The sequence below is a fragment of the Equus quagga genome, chromosome 4, assembly GCF_021613505.1.
Source record: "Equus quagga isolate Etosha38 chromosome 4, UCLA_HA_Equagga_1.0, whole genome shotgun sequence".
In the NCBI taxonomy this organism is placed as follows: domain Eukaryota; kingdom Metazoa; phylum Chordata; class Mammalia; order Perissodactyla; family Equidae; genus Equus; species Equus quagga.
Window position 1 is genome coordinate 9,264,306 of NC_060270.1, and position 20,582 is coordinate 9,284,887.

Consider the following 20,582-nt stretch of genomic DNA (forward strand, 5'->3'; position numbering starts at 1 on the left):
TTTAGACTTTAACAAAGACTATTTTTAATCAGTATCATCACTTCCAATTTTAATAATTTCTTTTCTTAAATTTTTCTTCACAGATCTGCTATGGCTAGTCTTAGACGATGTCTAATTCTATACAAAAGCTCTCACCATCTCTCACTTTGAAGTTTCAAACCAATGAGAGTACTCTGAGTTGAGTCTAGTTCTTTCTCATCTATGATTTCATCAGCCTGTCAACATTACTTATGTTTTCACCTTTCTTTTGATTCCTGAATCTTTCTTTCCCAAACCCAAACCCACTCAGTTATACTCCATTTGTGACAGCAGCATTTCATTTCATGTCCACACACTGCTCTATTTAAACCTATATTTTCTATTTTTACCTTTCGAACATTTGCCAACCGATTCATCATCAAGGACTCCTCTCGGTCATCGTCGTCATCCAAGTCCAGCATTGGCATTCCAAAGGGGTCAATGATGCTGCAGCACCTGGAGCCTTCATCTCTCGGATCAAAGGGGTCCACAATGATGGGCTCTGTTCCTTTTATTTCGCAGCGACAGAAGGGGCAGCCCTGGCCATCTGACTCCTGAACAAACACAAAACATGTGGTGACTCGTCTTTGTTCAAATAATACAGTACTCAGAGGGGCCAGTGTTCTACAACTATAAAGAAAAGTAAAAAAAGAAGTTTTAGGGGAGGGGTTGGAGGTGAGGGAAGATAGGTCTCAAAGACAGAGTGGAGTAGGAGAGACAGCCAACAGAAAATATGATAAATGTTCAGTATTTCAAATTTTCAAAGAAAAAAAATTTCTTTTAAAAGGAAAGATTTCCATTTTCCAAAGAAAAGGAACCTAACTTTATTTTCCTGAAGGCTCACTTACAATTTTAATGTATCAAAACTTTAGAGTCTGACAGAAAACTAGAAATTGAATCATGTCTCGTCACCAAAAGGCAGCAGTGCTAATTAAACATCCTAGAAAAAGGACATTTTGATAAAAATCCATAATAAATAAAGTAGTAGAATCATTAATAACAATCTATTGCAAAATCCATTTTGGAAAAGTTCCTGTGCCAATAACTGTGGCTAAACGTTTCCATTTTAATTGCCTTGGTCTTTTAAAATCTTGATTTACAATCAGTGGGAAAAAAATAAGAAAGTAAATTTATATTCAGAAAGCATCATCTGTCCTGAGAGCCTGTCATCCTGACACAGCTCATTTGGAATATAATACTATATATATTACAAAATACTAAGATGTTAAGTTGTGCCCCTCAGCTTGCTTTCAAACTAGACAGTGCAAAAAGATATGTGCAAATATTTTGGGGCCAGAAATTCATTTACTGGTAATTATTGAAGGTTTTGTTTAGAGTTTCCCAATTCCATTTCTGAAAACTAACTGCATTAAGAATTCACAGTTGGTAGGGAAAGAGGACAAGATGGTTTTCTTGCCATGCAGATAATGCTGCCTTCTAGAGACAGATTATATAATATTCTCCACCATATTTCAGGTTTTGTGTTATATCCTGACTTTAGTAATGCGTTATTTAAAAAAAAAGTAAAAATCATAAATCATTTCAAGGCAGAAATTAGATGAATTAGCACCACTGTAGACATGAGACAAGGGATACAAGAGAACTAAAATCTTCAAAGAAATCTCTCAGTACTTGACTCAGGACTGTAGCACCCATCGGTATCTACCTGCCCTACAGTGGTACCCTGCTGAGCGGTGGAGTAACACGCTCCCTCTCCTCTCATTGCACAATTACTGAGTATCTGCTCTGTGGCAGATCCTGTGGTAAGCAGTTTATTCTTTCCCAAGCACCACTTCGATTAATAAATTGAACATCTCCTTTGCCACACAAATTGTCAAAAAAAAGAAAAACAAACACTCTTTGAATCGGTTAATGAAAAGAAACTGCAATGTTCCCTTATTCATCTACTGTGACATAATTTGGGAAAGAAACTTGGAATGGTAAAACAGTTGAACTAAGGTGATGTTTAGAAACACAGACAGGCTAATACAAGAACGTTTGGTGTTTACTGCCCCACACACTTGGGTCTGGTGGGCTTCAAGGCAACTTAAATATTATTTGCTCATCATTTTATAGATAATAAAGCTGCGAGTTAGTTGTTCTATTTTGGAAAACGTTCTCACATTGATATTTTCTACCACAGGAGTAAATATTTAAGGAAAGTTAATCCTTTCTCCTATCTCTCAATAACAAGAACATTAAATTTAAGTGCATATTCAACATACGTTGTCCTATAGGTAAAATTTCCTTATTATAAAAGCTAAAAGGGATCCATGTTGCGTGCCTGTAGTAAAATTTTCTTACAAATCTACATAAAATAATATCAAAAAGATAGTTCTAATTTATAAGAGCAGAATGTGAAAGAGCTGATGTTCCCAGTGTCTTTAACGCATGAAAGATGGAAAGCAGTATTCGGAGGCCTAAGTAGACACTTCATTCCTTCATACATTTAAACAAAAATTACAGAAAATTTCAAACGTATATAAAAGCAGAGAGAAAAGTGTAATGAATCTCTATATACCTATCACCCAGCTTCAACAATTATTAACTGATGCCAATTTGTTTCATTCATACCTTCGCTTCCTCCCTCCATCCTTGGACTATTTTGAAACACATCCTACACATTACATAAATTCACCCATAAATGTTTTAGTTTGTGTATCTAAAAATAGAAAGTCTTTTAAGACTTAACTACAATTATCATAACTTAAAATCAATCCACTTGATCTAAATCAGTAAAGTTACATTATTTTTTAGTGCAGTGCCTACAATGTGTAAGCCACTGTGTTCAGCTACAAAGTCTTCTCTTAGAACCTCCATGGGTCAACTTGCACGTTGTTTTGATTACAGATGACTTCCAGTTGATGTGATTTACTTCCTGATAAAGGGTAACTGAAAAGATTGAGTTTGGAAAGGGGAGCAGGTGAAAGGCAATAATAGCATCTTGATGGTACAAGAAAGAGACTGGAAACAGTTCCTCTAAAACCAAACTCAGGTTTTTCTCTCTCTCTCCTACCCAAAAGTTAATGCTACACAAATTACCGAAGCGTGTTAGAGCAGTTGTGTTATAAGCATATATTACAAAAGATATTTTTGTTCAGCTGTATCTTTGTTGAGAGTTTATATCACTCACTGGATCAAAAACCAGCTGCAATGTATATCCATTCTGAGTCGCAAACACAGATTGCACTGAATGTGTCTCCTTAATGGTATTTACTCTAATATGATCCCGCCCATCACTCTTTCTCTGTAAAGCAACTACTGTTATATGCAAATTAAGTTTAACCAGAAATTCTCAAATGCCACTTTGGTACTCTGCCCTAGTTTCTGTCAGATGGTTGACTGAATACACAAGAAGAATGTCTTCGATAGACATGTAACTCATCAAGATTGTGCCTCAGTAATTAAAATAATGTTTCTGTCAATATATACTTAATGCAAGATCAAGGAGCATATGTTAATGAAGACAGAGCAATAAATAACTCCTTTTCTAGTCCCCAAAAGTCACATTCCGAGAATATTAAGTAGTAGTACTTTGGACTCCATCCGTTCTAATTGACTCAGTAGATTTCACTTCCTCAAATCAGAAATACTTCTAAACCAAAGGATACAGAAGTTACCAGTGAGTACGACACTCACCTAAAAGTTAACTAAGTAATATGCACATGATAAAACAATTTAGACTCATTAGCCAACCATTAAAACTATAAGTTAATATTAACTATAAATATAACTTTAGGTAACCTGAGAATAAATTGACAGAAAAACAGAAAAAAATTTTTTGACTTCCCCAAAAAATTTCCCATTCCTCAATAAAACCCTATGTAAAAACCTAAATAAATATTATCAGTATCATCTCATCACTATCACCATTATGCATCAGTTACCTGCCATATTCTTTGTTTAAATATTGTTCAGATGGATGGTATCTCTTAAATAAATGCTTTCCTTTAATTCTTTAAACATAAACATTACATATAGTACAATGTATTTGCTCTCAGCATGATTAATTATTCGAGGACACATTTTGATTTAAGGTCAATCGCTTCATGCCTTCCCACAAATACAATATACATGGAGGGCCCTGGAGAACACACAGGACTCCATGAGTCTCAGCTTGGAATGCATTTTATATGTGTATTGTGTATGTTTTCTGTATCAGTAACTTTTAATTTACATTATCTTGCTCTTCATGTAGATTTGAAGTGACCACAAATCTTTTTTTAAAACATGGAATAATTATAAATAAATAGATAGATAAATATAAAACATACATACACACACTGAGAGTAGACTGGGTCGATACTAAGCATTTTCAGAGCACAAAATTTCCCATAGAAACTCAAAACTTCTTGTTACAAGAATGAATAAGGACAGTTAATAATAATCTTAGACTAAACAACCCAGAGTGGGAGAGATCTTTGGCTGTGGTGCTCTTTTATGATGGGCAAGGGAAGAGGACTCTGGGGAATCCAGACTCTTCTAATGTTAATATGGGATGCCCCTAAAGGCATGCAAGTGAATCAGAAAAGGAGCATGGATGTTCTGAACCAGGACACCTGGACTGCAATCCAACACCCATAATTACAGCTGCCTGACAGTGGATAAGCCATTTCATCTTATTTGTAGAGTATAGTGAGAAGTATAGTGAGAAATGCACATTTTAAGGGACATCATAAAGTGAGATAAATTAATTCAAAACTTTCCAAAGTGCTATGCAAATTCCAGTTGGTATAATTACTATAAAAATAGTCTCAGGAACAAAGAAACATAGTAAGATAATTGAGGAAACATATCATAGCATCTGAAGCAAAATTCATATATCCGTAAGACTTTCATCTTGTTATGAAATGAATACAACTTAAAAACTGTGTGGGCCAGCCTGGTGGCCTAGTGCTTAAGTCTGTGCACTCTGCTTTGGTGGCCTAGGGTTCACGGGTTTGGATCCCAGGTGCAGACCTACACATCGCTCATCAGCCACACTGTGGCAGTATCCTACACACAAAACAGAGGAAGATTGGCACAGATGTTAGCTCAGGGCGAATCTTCCTCACCAAAAAGAATAAATAAAATAACCTACAGAATTTTCAGTGTACATAGATTAACAATAATAAGAAATAAGACACATATTCTTAAGAGATTTCATCAGTTTACTATGTTAGGAACAATAACAATAACTAAAATTCCAGGCAATGTTGTAAGCACTATTTATATGCTAACTCATTTAATCCTACAAGGTAGGTACTGTCATTCTCTCCATTTTGCCAATAAGACAATTGAGAGCTTACATAATTTGATAGAGGTCACACAGCTAAGCAGCACTGAGTAGGATATCCTGTCTAGGAGGTCTGTTTCTAGAGCCCAGTCTTTTTGTCAGTCCACCTCACTATACCACACCACAGAATCAGGATGTGGTAGAGTTCCTTAATCTCCGATCCACTGCTTAGGTTAAAATAAAGGGGTTTAAAAACGGCTGTCTAGTATTGATCATTCCAAAATGGAAAAAAAATTGTGAACTACTTTGCTCAAATTGCAAGTTTCAAAATAAAAGAAACTACTATAATCAATGAATTTTCTGTTTGCTCTAATTGAAAAATTTCAGCTTTAATAGGAAGATGTAAAACGTGTCCTAGTAACTATAATTTTCCAGGAGAAATACGTTTTACATAGTAAGAGCTTTTCTGTTTAAATATTTGTTGCTAGAATCCAATTTAAAAATTTAATGCATGAAGTTTGTGAGTTTGCATTCTGAAGATGTTTTATTTAATGGAGTGAACTTTTAAAACACCTATTAAAGGCCCTCGTTGAAGCCAAATGAAACTGTTTCCAAAGGGCCAGTACTGGCCATCGTCCAGACACCCTGTGATACAGCAAGCATCCACTTCACTCACTCCCAAGACTCAGAGTCAAGCATCTGCTCTTCCCAGAGTTTATTTTCTCAAATCTGTCTCCTCCTTTTCACTCCTACTGACATCACTGTTCATGACATCACTGTACCACTTTTGGACAATCCTAGTAGTCCTTATATTACTCCCAAAGTGAAATAGGAGCTGGAACATTTTATTTTATCACATTTATACAAAAAGATACAACACATAATCAAAGACAGAAATACCAACTTATAACATTCGTAAAGGCAAATATTTTATTTGTAGTACTAAGGTTACAAAATTTCACTGAGTCTAGAAATTTGAAGGTTGGTTGCTTCTGACGGAAGATACAGTAAGACATTCTGTCTTTAGGCCTTAAATGTGATCAGTTGAGCTCACTTCTCACCACTCTTAGACAACTACACTTTTTTTCCCTAATGATGCTCTCTAAATATGGGACATCCATAAATCTCTTTAGTCACATGTCATATTAAATCAGGGTTTACTGATTTTCACCTATTGACTTTTTTGTGAATTACTATTTTGAACACTCCAATATTTTTTCTTTAAATTATTCTGAAAAAATATGCAGAAGGAATAATCACAGGAGAAAATTAATTTTCCTTTTAATTGAATTGAAGTCCTTGGCAGTAATTCAAAACAAGGCTGTATGTTTAATTGACATTTGTGTATCCTTTTTCACTTTGAAAGGAAGATTGGAAAACCACAGAGTTTGTGCCATTCATGAGCTCAGAAGCGATTTTCTAGATTCCTGGAAAAAACACAGAATGAAAACAATTCCTTACTTTACACCTGATGTGATAAGGTGATCCTGCAACAGCACCGCGGTATAACATGCTACATAAAAAGAGAAGACGTGGAGGAGCTGAGGGTGAGGAAGAAAATGTTTTGTTAATATCCATGGAATAGCATGGAAGGGAAAGAAAACTCTCCAAGTTTCATTGTCAAGAGTAGAACCTAAAGGCCGCACCCAGTGATACTGACTCAAAAAATGCCTCTAGAGAGGAGATTATTCAACTTATTTAGTATTCTGTGCAAACTCTGGCTTGCTTATTCAATTTATTAAATAACACAGATGTTTCAGAAGGAGAAAAAAGTATCTGACACCTCTTCGGAGGCATGACTAATGGGCCATTATGACAGCAATTAAAGAGGAACCACTTGCAGCCTGTAACTAACTGACACTACTACCATGCATTTCTTAGGGTTTCTGCTAATTACATAAAATCTTAGTCTCCACTGAATTTCAATTAAATCAAAGTAGGGCATCAAATGGAAGGAAAAGTTGGTGAAGAATGACTTGCTAAAAATGCACACTGGCTGAACACATAATGTTTTATGGTCAGGGTTTAATATTTCCTATTGGACTCTGACTGATTTATCAGCACTTCTTGGCAGACACACAGCCTTTAAAATCCTTTTCATACCAGCATGCCCAACCAAAGTAGGAGAAAGTCACAAAAAATGTCTCCCATCCCTAATTAAATCTGAAGGATAACTGGATGTTCATTTCAAGTAATTATTAGTATCAAGCCCCTTTATAAAACTTTCGAATTTAATTCTAACTTCTTGAGGGTGGAGGCTGTGTCTTGGTGTTCTTCTTAGCTCAGAGATTAGCACAGAACCCGAGACACAGCAGCTGCTTAAGGAATGCTTCCTAAATAAATAAATGAATAAATGGATTTGAGATCTTGGAGGACAATGGACGAAACAAGTCATGTCTGCTTCTACCAAACCAGTTAGGGGAAGCAAAATAACAAATTATCCCTGTGCATAATTAAGTTTGAAAACTTAATTTTTTTCTCTATAGAAAAAAACAACGAGCATATAAAACAGGAACACAGGCTTTAAAGACAGAAAAGATGCACTCTAGCCCTGTACCATTTTGAATATGGAAAAAATTGAAAGAGAGAGACATATATTACTGCAAGTACTCAATCCAGAGACTTAATACTCACACAGTTCCCATTACATCTACAAGCTTAGATACAATGTTTGACAATACATTGCAGAACTATGAAAATGCTCAATAATTTTGTTCTTTTTGTTCTCATATTCACCATCAACTGGGTTAAATCTAATGAGCAGCTCATTGAGGCTATGATTTGAAGTTTTTAACATATCTAATGTTTGTCAACTGTGTTTTAACTGGATTAACTTTATAAGACTTTTATTTTTGTTAAATAATAGGGGCATTTTGCAATAACACATTTAAATGATTGTCAGACACTGTTATTCATACAACAATATGTAAGCTGCCACAACAGAGCTGCTGGTTGGCAGGAAGCACCACTCTGTGAAATCTATATGTAAATGTAGAAATATTCAGGTCATCCAAAAGTGGAAATGTTGAAAGTTGAAGCTTCCTTTAACCGCTAAGATCCCACTGAAATATAGAGACTGTGGAATATCACCTTGAATTTCTCAGACCTTGGTCTCAGCACAGTTTTCCTCAGAGTAGAGAAAACGTGAACCAGGGATCATCGTGCATGGTTCTTGGCGTAAAAAAGCAATATCTAGAAACTCAGTCGTATTGCCTTTAGGTGAGTGCCAGTATTATTGTAAGCAATAAAAGTATAATAACGTGGCTCAAAAATAAGTGGAAAAAATCAAAATGTGAAAAGTTGAAGGGAATTCCCCAGCAGCTACTGAATGGAACAAATGGATCTGAGGTTTAAAATTCTTAGGGTTCATTCTCACATCAAGCATGATAAAAGGTCTTTGAAAAGATCATAAATACTTCTCAGAAGAGAAATGGACAGAACTAAGACATTACAAGGGCTTTCCACAATTGATCTACAATACCAATGTCTTTTTATTTACTGTAATCTTAGTACTCTTCTTCTCTTTCCTTTATACTATTGAGCATTTACTGAGTAACTATTCATGTGTCGGTAGGGAGCATGCTAGAGGAGAGGGATTCTAAAGAGGTAAAGCAATCCACCTTCTAAAGGAGGAGCAGGTAAATATGTAAATGCTTACAATGCAAATACAATGAGGTAAGAGCTTCCAGGGACATTCGCAAGTGTATCAAAAGAATACTTCTTAATCCTGAACTTCCTTGTGTGGGAAGAACTCAAAAATAATGGTGAAACAATGCCTCTGCATATTTCTCACTAATCTATATGCAAAATTTTATGATCTGGTCAGCATAATAACATTATTTACTAGTGACACGAGTGTGAATTAATTTGATTATTTCAACCTTCTACTTTTGAATTTATCATTTTTGTTACTACTTAGTAAGCTACTTTCTACCAATATTACTAATCTCTCATATACCTTCTCCTAAAATTTTACTCAGACTGTTTTTAGTACTTGAAAATTTATGGACTTCCTCAATTCCTAAAAGTAAAACTGAGAAGTATTTCAAAGTTAAAAATAAAAAAAAGAAACAGCAAATGGTAACAATTTACAAATATGACTGGACGTATCTTCATACAAGGCCATTAGATCAATATGAAAAATCATGAAGTGAATGGAGGAACTGATAAGCTACCAGTAAGAGGAACCACACCACTTGGAGAATGCACAATAAAATATAGAAAAGTTGTGATGGTGTAAAGGGCAAAGAATTAATAACATAGTCATGATAACCAGGAAACAGTCCCGTGTCTTTTGCACATAACATACCTATTTTAAATATTTCATAAACTCAATAAAAATAAATATATAGTATTGGCCCTGAAACTTTAAAAGATAAATTTCTTTCAAAAAGTTTACAGAAAGTAAAAGAAATAAAATCTTTTTGTTTGTTTTATATTAGCCCATTCTCTTTTACTCACCCTGAGCCACAAGGTAAACAGATATTTTGTACACCTTAAACAATAATCTTTACTAATCAAAGGTTTCTGCCAAACTAATGGGAGTTTCTGACTCTTAACTCACTTAACTTCCAATTACTAGGCAAACTGAAGGTGCCAACTCCTGCAATACGTACGTGTGTACGTGTGTGCGCGCATATGCGGTCCAAGACTGGGGCCCCAAGAGAAGAGGCTGCGATACACAGGCCACGCCTGAAGGTAGAGAGGCCTGAGAGTTTGTGCCAGCCTAACATTCTGGTTTTCTTCCAGGAGAAATGCAAAGCTTTCATTTTCTTGGTACCTATGAGAACCAGCCTACCACTCGGAAGGCCACGTCAATCCAAAGGGTTGACAAACACAAGTAGCCTCTTTGGCAGTTTACTACTTGCCCTGAAATGCTGAATGGGTATCAGGTGAAGCGAATCACCCTAAAGCAGTCATATTCCAGTCAGCCAGGCACTGAGTCCACACCATCTCTATAATAGTTCCTACTGATACCTTTGAAACACACTTGCAAACAGTTTTGTCATCTACCAGTGGAACTAAATTTATTGTAAGTTATTTATAGAAAGACATTGCTAAGTCTGCAGAACTATGATTGTTAACATGATGAAAATAGCAATCAAGTGCCCTGGGTGTTGAGAACGAGCTTGCCAGTGCCATATTGACGTCCCCCTTCCTCCAGCTTCTCCCTGTACGATACAAAATCCCAATGCCATGAGGGATAAAGGGAAATTAGAGCAGCACATCAAGGAAAAGATAAAGCAAAATATAAAACAAATGCATCTTGAAAGAGGGAAGTGCAGCGATGCTGAACAATTTTTACTGAGGTAGCAAAGACGTCTGGGAGTTCAGAAATGGCATTGAAAATGTAAATCAATCGTAATTCAATTCCTAGTTCCTCCTCATTTTCTTCACCCATTTTTTAAATCTCTCCAAAGGAAGAAGGGGGCCCCTTTTATAAGATTGTGAAAATGTGAAAATCATTATATTTTATTACCAAATAATGGGCTCAGCAGGCATCAACACTCCTCTGAGTCTGCAGCCCCTTCCTAACCCTCTAAGGCCATCCTTCCTCAGGCAATGCAGAGGTTCTGGGACGGAGTGAAGACAAGGACTGAGAGGGCACAGGAATAGGGTAGGGATGTCAATCACATATTCAGTGGCAAAATTTTGTGTGTGTGTGTGAGAAAGACTGGCTCTGAGCTAACATTCATTACCAATCTTCCTCTTTTTGCTTAAGGAAGGTTGTCGCTGAGCTGACATCTATGCCAATCTTCCTCTCTTTTATATGGGATGCTGCCACAGTTTGGCTTAACGAGTGGTGCTAGCTCAGTGCCCGGGATCTGAACCTGCAAACTCCAGGCCACCGAAGCGGAGTAGGCAAACTCAACCACTACGCCACCAGGCCGGCCCCTGCAAATTTTTTTAAAAGCCTTGAAATTTTTGCTTTCTAAACCCCATCAATAACATTGACTTCAATACTGACTGTGTTAAACAGCAGTTAAAAAAACGGCTTGATCAAAATATTCTATGAATCCTCCAAATAGTCAAAACCAGAAATCTGTCCAAAGATCCATTTAAAATCCCCAAACTTTATTACAGATAAAGAAATAAAAGAAAGTCCTTGGGGAAACCAGTCATTCCCCAGGTCTTACTCTAAAACATCAAATCAATTTCTATTTATTGAATGTCTGCCTACAGAGAGGAAGGCAGTTTGTCTTAGAGTCTGTTTCGGTAAATTTGAAAATTCAATGCCTGTTTCCATGGGCACCATAAATATTTGGGAGACTTTTCCTGTTTGATTCTCCTCCTTTAGCCTGACAGAGGAACTGGAGACATCCGTGAGACAGGAGCCACACCTCCTCAAGAGGAGGAGAGGGTGAAACACTCACACAGGATTTATCTACTGGGTTGACTGCTTCAGAATCTGACCTACTATAAATAGAATCTGACCTACAATTAACAATATAAATACGGTTAGCTGGTAATACTGATAAGAGACATTCTGAAATCAATAGTTACAGAGGTGGAACTACTTATGACTAATATCATAAAATTAAGTTAACCTCACAAAAGAAACAAAATATAAAACACAGCAAAAGAAATCAAATTATATAAATAAATGAAACTCAAACACATGAGATTTTTGTAACAACCATTCAAAACAAAGCACTTAGCGGTATTATTGCCTGACTAATTAAGCTGAAGAAAACTGAGAAGAGAAACATTAGCAGAGAATATAAGGAAGAAACCAATGTCCCCACTGAACCCGCGGTCAGACCTGCCATGCTGTCAGGCACGAAGTGCACATCAGATGGCCGCAAGGCTCGATCTTGACGTCTTTGTCGTTCTCGGCACAGATTTTACAGAGCTGAAAAGTGGAGCCCATTTCACAATACAATTCATATTGCTCCTGGAATTTGGGGGGAAAGAAAGGCAATGTTAATTATTTTTCTAGCAGGAATTGTTAACATTGAATTTTCTCAAGTACAATCACTTACAATAAATTCCTCACACTTGATCCTGTCAAGATTATGTCACCATTTAAGACATGTTTTAAGCTGATGATTACAATTTGGTCTACAAAATCAGTTTTTAAAAGTTTTGAGCTTTTATCAGCAATTGTATAGACTTCAGATTATTGAACGTCTCATCCCGTTCCTTTCGGAAAGAACTTGCTTCAATAACAGTGATTCAAAAGATAAAACTTATGGTTTTAAAAGGTAACATAAATAACTTTATTTTCTTTGTAAATGCTACATGGTCATCTAATTTTACTGTCAAATTGCAAATATATCTGTATGATTCCGGCTGAACATTAAATTTTATGTCTTAGATAACTTTAGAACTTCTAGAATGGAAGAAAAGCAGCACATCCCAAGTCCTTCCTGTGTGCTGGGGACGGTGGGCCACACTTAGGATGTTATGGGATGTCTCAAGCATAATAACACTTATTGAATTAAAAGAATACCTGAGGCTCAGTAAGTTTAAATTGTTTTCCTCAAATTCTACATCAAATCTCTAACTCTAAATTGCATACTCCTCCCCCAATCTAACGCTGTCAAGAAAACTAATCACTTCAGCAACCCAAAAACTGTTTTATTAAACAGCTATTCTCTGGATTTACTAGTTTAGAACCTTCTGGCATAGTAAAATTCTCAGTGTTCAGATACTGAAAAGATCTATGTCACAAAGAATATAAAAATATATTGGTAAATGTCAAGAAAATAAGAAAAAAAGGGTTACTTAACAGGGATACAAAGAAAAAGAGTTACAGAAATAAAAATCTGTTTAAATAAAGCAATGCTTTAGTCTAGTAAGTGCCTACTATGTACCTGGTCCTGGGTAGGATGAAAAAACGAAAATTTTAATCTCTAACCTACTAAAAGATTTTACAATCTTGGTGGGAAAAATACATATACACATATACACACATAGATACACACACATGCACATACACACATTCATACAGAAACTGTCTATCCTCATGTATGTAAAGGTGACTACATAAACAATTTTTAAAGAAATTAAGGAAAAAGATAAGAGAGAATGGATCAAGATGGAAAAGAAATAAATCTAAATAAATCTAAAGTTATCTAAAATAAATTATAAATTACTGAAGTCCCTGAAATAATAGATAAGTATTTACATTGGCTATGACACCCAAAGGACCAATTTGCAATTATAAAAAAATTACAATAAGCTACAATCGCAGATGCAGAACTCACTGCAACCTAAAGAGTAAGCTATTCACATCTATATGAGTAACGTAAGGGAATGCCACCACTCCTGCGTATTGTTAAACAATCGCCTTACAAACAGGAATTGTGTCTTGTGAGCGTTCTTTAACTTGTATTAGAAAATACAGAATCACTACAAAATTTAGGGAATGGCAATCATATATTAAATTTAAAAAACCACCCACAAACTGCACTGTGTCAACAACTGTGTTTCACAAAATATAAAGAGCAGTGGGACTGAAATCTGGAGTATTGAAAATAAAATCAAAAGTTATCTATTGTCTTCCCCAAAACCTGTAATTCCTGGTTTTTACTATTTATTATACAAAGCAGAAAAATACCTAAATTACAAAATATTTTGAAACTGGGTTATACGTAGAATAAAATATACAAGGTCTCCCTCTGACTTCTCCCTGATTTCCCACAACTTCTCACTTCCTCACTTAAACACTGTTACCAGTTTGGTTTTTAATCTTTATTTTTAAAAAGTAGTTTCATATGTTCATATATGGTTATTTCTTATGTATGCATTTATTTACAGAAATTGAACTTACATAATGTAACTTTACAAAATGAAATGTTACACAATTGAGCTTTACATAAATGGAATTTTTTTACATAACAAGACGCAGAAGTTCTCACAGAGTATGTATATCTACTTCCTCCTGTTTTTGACTTTATTGTATAAGACAATAGGAGTGCCTTATGGTTTACTTAATCTATGATTGAGTATTTTGGTATGCAATTTTTCATTTTTATGAAAAATGATATAAATGGAAGCTAGAGTCAAAAGATATTTTTGTTTAGATTTTGATAATTACTGAGTATCACCCTCAAGAAAGGCTTCACTAAGCTACACTCCCACTCATAATCTGTGAGGGTGCCAACCAGGCATTTATAAGAATATAATTATTATCTTCAATTACTCATCCAACTCTAAAAGCTAATGCATATAATTATTCTGATTTTCTTTGGATTTTTCTAATCCTACAGCTCTCTCCTCATACTACCTACCTACCAATGGATTTATCTATCTCCCCACATAATGCCAAGATTGTATTGGAAACAAAAATATTAATAGCAGAAATTTTTATCCAAAAAATGGAGAAGTAATATAATTTCTTTTTAAACACCCTTAGAATTCCTTAAGTGTCTTTTGCATTAAATACCTATAGATGATTTTAGCTATAGTATGAGACATTTATTTCAAAGGCATTATAGATACTTATCAATTACAAATACATTTTCAGAAATTGTCCTTACCTGTGTAACTTTTATATGATCATGGGGTGTAGGTTCACACAATCCAGTTAAATCAGGATTATAACTTCTCCCATCAGGATAAAGATAGCTGGATTATAAACAGAAATCTTATTACCATAAAAATACAAGTTTTAATTGCATTTAAGTTTACTTAATTGAATTCTTCTATACTCAAACACACATTTTGATGTTTCCTTTTTATGTAACTTATATCAATAACCTGTCCTATGACTGTTTCCATAATGTTACAAGTTATTTTTAGGTCATTTAAAATCTAGAAATCATTTCCATATAAGAAATATACAATGAATATGGACTCGGCCACTCAGCAACCATTTTCAATTAAACACCTTTACTGCATGTCCTTCACGTAAGTTAAACAATTTATTTTTCTGGACACTCATGATCTATTCCAAAATACTTTGAATATACACCTATTTGCAATTACTAGGTCTTTTACCTAAAGCATGGTTAATGTTAACTGTATCATTTTACACCATGCTTAATACCCCAAGGAGAGATACATGGAATTAAAGCCCACAAGTTTCCCATATGGCTTGATGAGCAGTGTGTAGGTCCCTTGTGTAGGATCCGAACCAGCGAACCCCAGGCTGCTTAAGTTGAGCATGTGAACTTAACCACTCGGCCATGGGGCCGGCCCCGCCCATCCTCGTCCCTTCTGTCTCACCTTCCATTCATCCCAACACATACTCGTGTGCACATACACACAAGTTCAAAGAAATTAGAAAATGTTTCAATTTTATATTTCATTTACTTCAAATAAAGCTCCAAAGACAGAATGGTTTACAAACATAAGGTTTCATTATTAGGCTTAAAATAAGAACTAAAAGTTACAGTAATAATGCCTTCTTCTGTGCTAAAACAGTTTTTACGAATGCAGAAATTCATTAAAAACTGGTTTATTGTGTTGGTAAATAATTATTATAGATTAAAAAATGGTAATATTACTGCTGGATTTCATCATTTCATTAAATCAGTTAATTTTAATATCTTTCTGTTCTAGATGGCTTGAATGAAAAATTAAGAATGTAATAGTACGGTGGTGAATATTTTAAAGGGCAAAACTATACTAAAACTATTCTGTGAAGTAAAAGATATTTAGCCTATAAATATATTAATAAGTGTTAAAATTTACCCAGGAAAACCAGAAAAAATGAACGTAGAGGACCGACAATTCTTATATGGTAAGGAACACATCAGTGAGATCATTTATTTTTAAGATTTAGGAAAAAGAGTTGACTACACCTGAATATGACACAAACGTAGAGTGTCATTATGGGGGTGAGATAAAACTCTACAAATATTAAATGAGGAGTGGTAAGCAAAAGTTGACAAATAACTTTCTTTTCATATGCTCAAATGGCCAATTTTTAAAACTATTATATAACACTTTGTTCATCACACTTCAAAAACATGTAGACTTGTAGGAAGAATTCAGAAATGAAAGATTACAAATGTGACAACAAGGTTGCTGGAGGAAAGGTTAAAACGTTCTCTCCATGTAATGTCTAAGGGGCATTTCAATGATTCTCACCCTCAGTAAACTAGGGAACTTCTAGGGAGCCCCTTCCAACTGCAGTGAAGGAAGGAAGAACCCTGGCTGGTTATCAAAGGGAACTTCTTCACCACCTACTGGATTAACGATCAAGGAAGAACAGCCGATCCTGATCAGGACCAGATGATATCCCTTCCGTTTTTACTGATCTTTAAGGGGGAAAAAAAAAAACCCCAACCATCTGATTAATATAATGATATTTCAATCTAATCTAAAATCTGGTCTATTTAAAAATCAGGTTAAAATTTTAACCTAAATCTATTTTAATGTAATCTATCACTAAAGTTCAAATTCAACTCACCAAACCCCTCTGAAGATGTGTGTGTGCAAATATTAGCAGCTAATTTGTGTAGTTCAGAGGCTAGACTACTGATTAGAAATTATAATTTGTCATTTTTTGATTGACTTTTGAAAAACAGATGGGAAGTATTATAACAATCAGCTATATCAAATTACTCCATTTACAGATTTGCCTACTCCTAACCTCTGTTTATAAATTAAAACTTCAAAGCACATTTTCTTATAAACAAAACTCCTGCCTAGTAAATCAAAAGCTACACATATGAATCTTTGATGTACTAGAGATAAGGTATAAATAACTAAGAATAGCAAATTTATGATAATTAAAAGAAAAATAAATACACACTTGATACCACAGTTTGCCATACAATTCTTATATAACTATTTCTTGAAAGCTCACAACTTTAAAAAATGCATTCTTTTTCTTCACATAGATCCTATCACTTTTTTTCCTCAGTGTCTTTGCAATTACTTTTGAAAGGGTAAAACTTCAATCATTTGCCTTTTGCTAATTCTGGTGGACATTCTCCTGCTAGGTTTCTATCACAATCCATGCTGTGGCAAGTTTGATCACATCTGTCTCCAAGTTACTCAGCAAGGCAAAGGGCAATAAAAGCCAGTGTGACAAAGTGACACTGAAAATACAACAAAAGCATGAAGGGAATGGCATGTGACTAAAATGAATGAGAAGTTTATTATGAGGGGGCCTAGCACATTGTCTAAGCTTTGGAGAAAAATCATTATTAGCCTATAAAACAAAGGAGAACTTATTTATTTTTAAATTTTATTTTATTTTTTGTTTTGTCTTGTTTTGTTGTTTTTGAGGAAGATGAGCCCTGAGCTAACAACTGCCAATCCTCCTCTTTTTGCTGAGGAAGACTGGCCCTGAGCTAACATCCATGCCCATCTTCCTCTACTTTATATGTGGGATGCCTACCACAGCATGGCGTTTGCCAAGTGGTGCCATGTCCACACGTGGGATCCAAATCGGTGAACCCCAGGCCGCTGAGAAACGGAACGTGCTAACTTAACCGCTGCACCACCGGGCTAGCCCCGTATTTTTAAATTTTAAAAAAGAACCGCTTAAGATAAATTGAATTTAGTTATTAACATAATTCAGGAACACAAATTTATTATTGTATGAATAAAAGAAGGGAGGTACAAAGAAAAAAAGGGAGAGAAAGGGTGAGAAAAAAGAAAATCTGGCCTACTGGATGAAATAAAAAGTCAAAATAGCTATTTGAGGGTGACAAGAGACAAAGAGAACAATTATTTTTAAAGAATTCTCTCTTAATATATATATTTTTACATTTATTTTAAAACTACTTTTAAGTTCCAACTTCTTCGCCTATGAAAGATATAAACTCATAATTTGATGTTGGAATTTATTTGCTTTAACATATAGTTAAATTCAAATAAGTACGTTACCTTAAAATGACTATTTTAAGAGATGAACAATACAAACTAAGAAGCATCCATTTCTCAGTCTTGAAACGAAAACCAGCAGCCACATCCTCAGCCTCACTATCCACTGCCCGCCTCTCAGAGCGGTCTCTGGTTTTCAAACCTGTGACTACAAGCACCCAACTCCCACTTCTCATACTCACAATCCTTCCCTGCTGCCATCAATCAGGGCTTGGAATAAGGGCTTGTTATGAGGGATGGTCTGCAAGATATTGCCATCCCCCGTCACATAGCCGATGGCCCACTGTCCCAGTCGAGTGCAGCTTAACCGGAAAATGTAGCTGTAAAACACAAGAGAATTACATTTAACCACATTCAAAACGTAAGCTAACTGCTAAACAATTTGTTGGGTTTTTTAAGCAAAAACAAACAGAATCATTTAGAATTCCTGATGTAAATTTCTATCTTCTAACTCATTTTAACACCACTGTACTTCTCCATTTATTGATCTATAAAAGAAACACTAATAATTTCATTTAAATATCTCCAGAGTTATATGAGGAAATAACTTAAGTTGTACACTATCAAGTGATTTACTGCCATCACCATCAGAGGGTGCTCTGTATGAAAGTGCTGGTGGTATGAAACAGCTATGACATACATCATTTTTGGAAAGTAAAAATAAAACAAGTAAAAATTTAATTTGTCCACTTCAGACAGAAATTGAGTCAGTTTCTACTGTGGAATTCAATATATTATTCTGTCATTTAAAAACTATGCATTTTTAGTTGTTAATAACTTGTTCAAAAATAATACTTTTTCTTTCAAGCATTCCAGCCATTCATCTTTAAATAAAAACTCAAAAGGGCTGAACTATACTAACGAGAAGGCAAACGAGATAAGTTCATGGCTGCCATCTAACTCTGTCAAGTTCAATGTCTTGCAATAAGAAGTCAAAATAGTTCAAAAATATAAATCAAATTAACAACAATTCTGTTAAAATTAATCCCCAATGACCGGAGACATTGACTTGGCTTTAAATTCATCAGTATCATTTATATACTAATTTAGCTATTTATTTCATTTTAGATCATTTCTATTTATTTAAATGTATTGCATTCCATCTTGCCATCATGATATCTATAACTAGATTTTATAACCCCTTAAGCAGACCAAAGCAGGTAAACTTAATTTGTTGGCTATATGTTTGAATACCCTGGCTGCTGGATGTATGTGGCGGACATAAGTGTTTCTTAATCTACATTAGTTACTGATGAACCAAGTACTGTAAAAGTAACTTTACAAAATAAGTTAGCACAAAAAAACAGTTACCGACTTACTGGATTTAATTAACTTGTATATTTAGTCCTGCAACATGATTTCATCGAGGAAAATCGAAGATTTTTAAAGAAAGGAAGAAGTTGTGATTTTTTAAATACTAAGAACTTCATATTGGTTATAAAACCCTTGGAAAGGACTTTTCAAGAAAGGTTAAAACATTCTCTTAGAGAGTCTGAAAACAGAATATCAATTATTGGCATCTTTAATCAAATAAAATAATTCCACACAGACTTATGGCTGTCAGCTGGATCCAAAGGAAAACACAGCCTGAGGAACCCACATGTCCCTGGAATAGACCCAATTATTTCTTTACCATAATGCCAAAGAGATGAAACACATTCCAAGAGAAAGGACCAGTTAAGCACAGATATTCTGCAAAGCAAATATTTATCCAAGTAACTTGATTTTTTCACTAAGAGAGTTTTCCTGAATACATTGTAAACACTCCATCACATTTTACATATTATAATTTACCATAGACTAATCATTTCATCTTTAATTACCTAAAACTTAGAATAAATTATTACAGGGGAAGTTGGGAAGAAAAGGAAGATATCCTCTCACAGGGCGCTATCCTTTTATTGAGAGCCTATTCCAATAGTAGTAAGAGCTGGCTTTTGCTTCCAACACTGTCATTAATTATCTCCATGATCTTGAACAAGAGAACACAAAAGGGACTCCATTTCCTTATTATATTTATAGAATTGGACAAGATAATTTCTGAAATAACTTTTGCATTAAATTCATATGATTGAATGATTCCAACCATATCACATCTTTCAAATCATACTCCAAGAACAAGAAGATACTCTGATGCCAATCTAGAGACTAAAAACTATGGAAAAATCTGGTTATGAGAGATCCTTGAATGAAACAAAATGACTCATCTAAGCTACTGTCAAGGTGCAAAATATCTGACCTGCTCTCATGGTCACAATGACAACCAACTCTCCTTAATCTAAAGAGAGGACTTCAACAGGAGTCAAATTATTTTCTGTACCCAATACCTTTTAATATACCATATGAACTCTTAAAAATAAAAAAGGTAGAAATTCTCATTATGGGATAGAAGAAAGGAGTCAACAACATTGGCAGATTCGCCATTAATAAGGTATGATTTCTTGGCAGAAGCCAGAGGGGCTGACCAAACAGCTAACCTCTGTGAATCCCACTCAGTTTCATCATCTGGAAAATAAAATATAAACTCTGAGGATTCAAAAGCGTGAAGTATTATGGAATAAAT

The 20,582-nt window shown here is 34.9% G+C and overlaps 1 protein-coding gene across 8 annotated transcripts in view; it reads right to left on the reverse strand.

Annotated features, from left to right (window-relative positions):
- CBLB (Cbl proto-oncogene B) overlaps window positions 1-20,582 on the reverse strand; it is a 190,725-nt gene that overhangs the window by 62,709 nt on the left and 107,434 nt on the right. For all 8 annotated transcript variants that reach the window (XM_046658874.1, XM_046658873.1, XM_046658872.1 and 5 more), the window contains exons 7-10: window positions 18,202-18,339; window positions 14,719-14,806; window positions 11,997-12,128; window positions 369-572 (exon numbers count right to left, since the gene is read on the reverse strand). In XM_046658874.1, the coding sequence (XP_046514830.1) occupies window positions 369-572; window positions 11,997-12,128; window positions 14,719-14,806; window positions 18,202-18,339 (562 nt within the window). The remainder of the gene's footprint in view (window positions 1-368; window positions 573-11,996; window positions 12,129-14,718; window positions 14,807-18,201; window positions 18,340-20,582) is intronic.